The sequence below is a fragment of the Microtus ochrogaster genome, chromosome 21 (genome assembly GCF_000317375.1).
Source record: "Microtus ochrogaster isolate Prairie Vole_2 chromosome 21, MicOch1.0, whole genome shotgun sequence".
Lineage (NCBI taxonomy): Eukaryota > Metazoa > Chordata > Mammalia > Rodentia > Cricetidae > Microtus > Microtus ochrogaster.
In genome coordinates this window covers 5956925-5964061 of record NC_022022.1, presented here as the reverse complement: position 1 = coordinate 5964061, position 7137 = coordinate 5956925, and the positions used below count along the sequence as shown (strand labels likewise).

Here is a 7137-nt window from a genome sequence, read left to right as displayed (position 1 = left end):
CCCAGTCTGTGGTTAGTTGGCTCTGTTTCCCTGGGTTCAGGGGCCCCAGTCTGTGGTTGGTTGGCTGTGTTTCCCTGGGTTCAGGGGCCCCAGTCTGTGGTTAGTTGGCTCTGTTTCCCTGGGTTCAGGGGTCCCAGTCTGTGGTTGGTTGGCTCTGTTTCCCACTTGGTCTATGGTGAGACAGCACATCACAGCAGGAGCCCATGGCAGAGGAGACATACCCACATCGTGGCAACTGAGCAGATAAGAGAGAGGGAAAGGGCCAGGGTCCCCATAACCTCTTTAAGGCCTTGTCCCCAATGACATATCTCTATTGGCCCAGCTTCCACCTCCCTTTAGTGCTATAGGCTGGCCAGCGAGCCTTTAGCATATGAGCCTTGGGGGATATTTAGGAGTCAAACCATGACACAGTTCTCTGACAAGTGTACAAATGGGGCAGGGGGAGACAGAGAGAGGGAGGGAGAGAGGGGAAGAAAAAGGTGACAGTTTGTCTCTTACTCCTTAAGGCTACTTTGTCCTGGGTCTAGCTGACTTTTCAGAAATCGTGGCTACCCATGGCCCGTATGCCTCTACTTGCTCTTACACAGTCATTGGAATTCTTTGTGGGTCTTCTTAACACAAAAAGAATAGCTTGGGAATAAAGGTGCTTTCCTTACTTCTATTAGCCAAGAAAAGATTACTTTTCTACACATTTTTTAACCTCATATCATCGTCCCTGCCGTGCCCCTATCTGTGGTCTGCATGTGTCATATTTGATTGGGGCACTGATTCCTTATTGGTTCACACATCGCCACTCCAGACTCTGCTCCGAAGGCCTGGCTTTGCACCATGATGAGTGTCGAGCTGCTAAGAGTCAAGAGTAGAACAGCGGTGTTGCAAGGCCTTATCACCTGACACACACCGTGTCATTCTTATGTGTTGTGTTGGCCAGCACAAGTCACTTGGCCAACTAGGAGGAGGATGGCCATCGTGTCAAAAAGAGACCTGAACACACGAGCTATGTCTCAATATTCACCAGAGACCATGAGTAATAAATTCCATAAGAGTTATTGTGTTTGAATCCTTTCTGTGTGACCTGTGTGGTTCGTATTTTACAGAAAGGAAATTCTGCTGGATTGTGCCAGTTAGAACAGCTCTCTGCCTTTCTTATATACACTCTTTTTCTTACTCTTCTGTTTTGTTGCCAGCTTTTCTCAGCGACACTAAGGATCGGGGCCCTCCGGTTCAGTCACAGACCTGGAGAAGTAGCGAGAAGATGCCCTATGGACAGGCACACTCCTTGAGAGCATTTGAGAAGCCCCCACTGGTGCAGACCCAGGCTCTTCGAGACTTCGAGAAGGTGAGACCCGTGTGTGGATCATTCTAATCCCAATTAGGAACACAAATATGGAATCGGAATTTTATAAAAATATGATCTACAGACCGGATTATGAGCTTGGTTGTCATGATGGTGACCCTTTCGAGAGTGTGTGTGCTCTAAGCATATGCTGTTAGCTGCTTGCTAGAGCCAGTGGTTGATGGAAGACCAATTACTTGTACTGATGTATTCTGTTTTACTGGTCATCTTTCTCCTTCACTTCTCAGATAAACTCAGGAAGGTTAAATGATACCCAGAGAAACAGTACTTGGAACGCTTTGAGCCCAGAACTCCCAGTCCAGGGAGCTAGCATTATTTTCTCTATTGCCAGCTTGGACAATGCCGAAAAGCTAGATACTGTCTGTTCTATGAGGAAGCACAACCAAAGCCATTTGCTTTTCAACAAGAATCAGCTTCAGACTCCTAGAACAACAGTCTTAGATTTGGCCAAGAGAAACAACTAATGCTACAAAGCAGAGCCCAGCTCCCTGCAAGACAGCTTGATCCTAGCACGCCTGCACAACAGAGCCTGCATGTATACCATGCAAGAGGCACTCAGAATGTTTTACACCCGTGTCCTAAAAGAAAAAACAGGTCTTTGGTGCCCCCTGGGGGATACCCAAGGAGCAGGCCTCACTTGAGCATTGGTGCCTAGGTCCTTAGACAAATGGGTTTCTTTTGAGTTGACAAGGGATGGCTTTGGGTATAACACAGTGAAATTACATTTTCAAAAGCAGCTGTGTTACCATGGGTTTTCTCTGTCCTAGGACAGCTTTTGTATCCTTCCAGATACTTCTGCAGGCAATAATGGTGATGGGCGTAGGGGTGGCAACACCTTCATACTTTCCTTCCCCCCACCTTTTGGATCATCTGCTGCTCAAAGACGGAATGCTTCTGCAGAGCATCCCAGCGGTGTGTGGGTGCTCGGAAAGGCAGAGTGTGCTGTGCACTCTCCTTTCGTTGTGAGGTGATGGTGAGCTTAGAAATGGAGGATGTCACACCCAATGATGGGGTGAATGGCTGTATGTTGCACGGCTGAGCTGGGGACCAGTGGGGTCAGCTGAGTTCCAGATGTAACTTCAGAGTCCTTTGCTTTTATAGTTCAGGCCTTATATGATGAACTAGTCCTTATGTCTCAATGCTGAGAATCACTGTCTGGTATGAGGCCAACCAGAGGCATTGTAAACCCTCATTCTCTGTGTGTTAAGAGAGAAAGAGAAAACTAAATTGCTAGTTCACCAAGTACTAATATGTGTGTTCGTCCTTAAACACTCACATCCATTTTGGACATCCAAGACACCTCCATGGGAGAACTTGAAAACTCGGAGGAATTAGTTGTTGGTTAGGACGACACTACTGAGGGTTAAGGACATATTACAATACCTTACCTTAGAAATGGGAAAACTATCAGGACGTGTTCAGTAATTTTTAAACATGAATTCCATAGCCTTGGGATAAAGGCTGGGTTGGTGCCCCTGTGAGAGGTCCGTTGAAGATTTTGTAGCAAACAGGGCTTCATGTCTCTTGGCCTTGACAAAAATGTCAAAAGAACACAGGCTTAGGATGAACAGCCAGGATCCGTGCTGATTTAAACAATAAGCATTTGATACTGTCCCTGCCCTTTGTTTCAGTGTTAGGAAGTCCAGACATTGCATCACTAACAACATGACTAGCAACTAACCATAATGTCTCCAGTGATGAGGAGCGCGTACTTTGAGATCCAGAGATTCTGCATCTCATCTTAGTAGAGGACCAAGGAAGAGCCTTCTCAGACGGCACCTACTATGGGTGCAGTACCAAGCTGAGCTCAGGTTTTCTAGTCACAGGAGTAAAGCATGTCACCAGCACTGTGGTTCCTTTGGAAATGTTTGCTGATGTAGGAATTCTCAAGAGTAATCTGTGGTCTTACTTTGATTTAAAAGTGTTCTGTATGAAAAGTTATTTCAGTCTTAGGGTCACTATTGCTGTGATGAAACAACACGACCAAGGCAAGTTGGGGGAAAAGGGAGTTATTTATTTGGCTTAGACTTCCACATCACTGTTCATCACCAAAGGAAGTAATGACAGTAACTCAAAAAGGGAAGGAACCTGGAGGCGAGAGCTGATGCAGAGGCCATGGGGGAGTGCTGCTTACCGTCTTGCTCCTCATGGCTTGCTCTGCCTGCTTTCTTATGGAACCAAGGACTATGAGCCCAGGGTTGTTCCCACCCATAATGGGCTGAACCCTTTCCATTAATCTCTAATTAAGAAAATGCCCTACAGCCCCACCTTCTGGACTCATTTTCTCAAATGAGATTCCCTCCTCTCAGGTGACTAAAGCTTGTGTCAAGGGGACATAAAACTAGCCAGCACAATATATGACAGCCATAGTACTTTTTGAATGAGTGAATTTATTATGTACTTGACAAGCCAAAGTAAGAGAAAAAGAGCAAGTGAGATAGATGGATAGATAGATAGGTAGATAGATAGATAGATAGATAGATAGATAGATAGATAGATAGATAGATAGATAGATAGATAGCAAAACATGATCTAATTGGGTATTCAAAGCACCCAGCAGAAGTCAACTGGGGAAGTCCCTTCAAGGTGGTCCCCAGAGCACAGAGGGGGAGGCTTCCTAGTAAAAGAAGTAGCAACAGATAGAGATAGCATCCTGAACTCAGGTGGTCAAACCTCCAGAAGAAACTCTGGAGGGGCTGAGGCAATCAGCTGGGGTTTCTGATTGAGCTTTCTCTCCGCGGTTGGACTTCCCACATAGGAATTTCCCATGGGGATACATTCTTAGTTTCTCTTTCTTACTGTAGGGAGTTTTACAACCAGGGATAAGCAGTTGTAGCCTCTGTTGGAGATGGTCTACCTTCTAGCTGCTCAATCTCAAGGGCGTAGTGTTTTTACTCTTGGTCTGTCTCAGAGTTAGGGAGGCCCAGCTAATCCTAGACAAGGGGCCTTGGAGGACACTTGGCATGAATGTGCTTGCGTCTGAAGTGGGTGAGCGAGCAACCTCACCTCCAGAGTCAACTTCTCAGCGAGCTCAAACTGCACATGACAATGTACCCACACACTTGTGCCTGACACAAAGTAAGATCCAGCAGACCAAACATGTAAACACTGGTGTGCCGTGGAGCCAGAATGCCAGGGAAGGTGACAGTCGAGGTTAATGTAGAAAATCGTGACGCAAGGATGAATGGAGGCTTTCTTCTCTGTTTGCTCATTCTCTATACTCAGTCAACAGCAGCCTGGATTAAATTGGGGTGCAGAACGGCTGCCGAGAGGACCCATAAAGGAACTTCTCCTCCTCACCTTCTGTGTGAAAATTCAGTTTAACTTACAGGCGTGTTTGTCAGGCCGGCACCTCCCATGATGGAGCAGCGTATTGCCCAGCGTATGGGCCTCATTTGTGTTTTGGAATAAGTGACTTTGTTATCAAACCTTGTTATCTTTTTCTGCATTGTTATAAATGGGGTTCCCCAGCCCCGAGGCCTTTATAACGGAGGACGCTCTATCCCTTGCAGATGTGTACACTTGAGCAGTATACTAAGTGTTCTGAAATATTGTCTGATTATGTCCTTATGAGACATTTAAATAAGTATCATCCTCTCCATTTTTCAAATTACAGAGGCAGGGATCACAGAAATTATAGCCTGATCATGGTCCTACACCTTGTATGCCATGACAGTCAATTGGATACATTACGTCAGAAATAATAATTTTTACATGCAAATGACCATAATTGTAAATTGAGAGAAAATTCCTTCCTATCAAGAAACCCCTTCTTCATGCTCCTGGCTCCCACCCTAGCCCTGGGGTCTCTGGGCTGCAGAAGGCTAGCGGAGAACAGAGGTAACACTGGCTAGTGTCCGTGAATCATTTTCCGTGTGTCCGTACTGACATAAGGCTACATCATCTCATTTAATGCTCCCAACAACCCTGTGAGAGGAGCGCTATCCCAGCCTACAGATGAAGAACTAAGCTGGGCAGTGGTGGTGTATGCCTTTAATCCCAGCATGTGGGAGGCAGAGGCAGGCAGATCTCTGTGTGTTCAAGGCCAACCTGGTCTATAGAGCGAATTCCAGGACAGCCAGGGCTACACAGAGAAACCCTGTCTCGAGAACAACCAGATATAAATAAATAAATAAAAATAAGTAAATAAGAACAAATGAGGAACTAAATAACAGGGTAAGGGGGGGTGTCTAATGTCTCATAATCAGAGCCTGAAAACACTTGTTCTTTTTTAAAAAGTACTTTTAAATTTAATCTAATGTGTTTGGGTATTTTGGCTGTATGTTTGTCTTTCTACTGTCTGTGTGCCTGTGGCCTGCAGAGGCTAGAAGAAAATGTCAGATACCTTGAAAGTGGAATCACAGATAGTTTTGGGCTGCTATATGAGTGCTGAAAATTGAATCTGGGTCCTCAGGAAGGGCAACAAAGTGCTCTTAACCTCTGAGTCATCTTTCCACCCCCACTTGTTTTATGATTTATTTTTAAGTATGCATACATGTGCATGTTTTTATGTGTGTGTGTGTGTGTGTGTGTGTGTGTGTGCGCGCGCACGCGCGCGCAGGTGCATGCTCGTGCAAGTGAGTTTGGTGCCCAAAGAGGCCAGAGGCTTTACATCTCTCTGGAGCTGGAGGCACAGGTGGTGGTGAGCCATACAGTGTGGGTGCTGGAACGGAACTCAAATACACAAAAGCAGTCTGTTCTCAACTGCTGAGCCTTCTTTCCAGGCCCTCACTAGTCCTTTCCAGTGACCTAAAACAGGAAGTATTTTCTAGATTGGGGCGCTCAGTTAGTAAAAGAAAGGTAGGTGCTAATGAAGGTCCTACTTGGGAATGAAATCACGAGTTCCTTATTAAAGCTGATACAGATTGGAATTCTACCAGACTTTTCCAACTGTGCAGGAAACCCCTCATATCGTGATATCATCTCTGGCGTTCACCGCATTCATTCCAAACCGTTGGCGATGGGCAGCTGTCTCATTCTGCCTCGTCTTTGTTTCTGTTGTTCTCTCTGCCTCCTCCACCTGGTTAAAGCCCATTTATCCTTCACATTTTGGCGAGGGCATCATGCTTTTTCTTTTTACTTGTTAGGATATTTTCTCTAACCCTAAAGCACATTCTGATTCAGAGTCTGTGTTTGCCCTTCCCAGTGTATAGAATCCAACTTAATGTAGTCTGCAACAGGTGCTCGGTAAAATGCTCAGCAGCAATGGGTTGGAGACTCTCGAAGGTCAGTAATTTCAGTAGATCTTGTGGCTCTCTGCCATGGCTCGGCATCCATCACGAGTGACCAATTCTTAAAGCGGGTATCAAGGCACTGATGCACTGATGCACTGTTCATTGATGCGGGTATCAAGGCACTGATTCACTGATGCATTGATGTGGGTATCAAAGCACTGATGCACTGATGCAGGTATCCAGGAACAGATACACTGATGCATTGATGCGGGTATCAAGGCACTGATGCACTCATGTGAGTATCAAGGCACTGATGCACTGATGCATTGATGTAGGTATCAAGGCACTGATGAATTGATGCATTGATGCAAGTATCAAGGCACTGATGCACTGATGCAGGTATCCAGGCACTGATGCATTGATGTAGGTATCAAGGCACTGATGCACTGATGCATTGATGCGAGTATCAAGGCACTGGTGCACTGATGCATTGATGCGGGTATCAAGGCACTGATGCATTGATGCGAGTATCAAGGCACTGATGCACTGATGCATTGATGCAGGTATCAAGGCACTGATGCACTGACGCATTGATGTGGATATCAA

The 7137-nt window shown here is 45.8% G+C and overlaps 1 protein-coding gene across 4 annotated transcripts in view; it reads left to right on the top strand.

Moving 5' to 3' along the window:
- Positions 1–7137, top strand: part of LOC101998700 (myomegalin) — a 213274-nt gene that overhangs the window by 46734 nt on the left and 159403 nt on the right. For all 4 annotated transcript variants that reach the window (XM_026783905.1, XM_013349910.2, XM_013349909.2 and 1 more), the window contains exon 3: positions 1188–1339. In XM_026783905.1, the coding sequence (XP_026639706.1) occupies positions 1188–1339 (152 nt within the window). The remainder of the gene's footprint in view (positions 1–1187; positions 1340–7137) is intronic.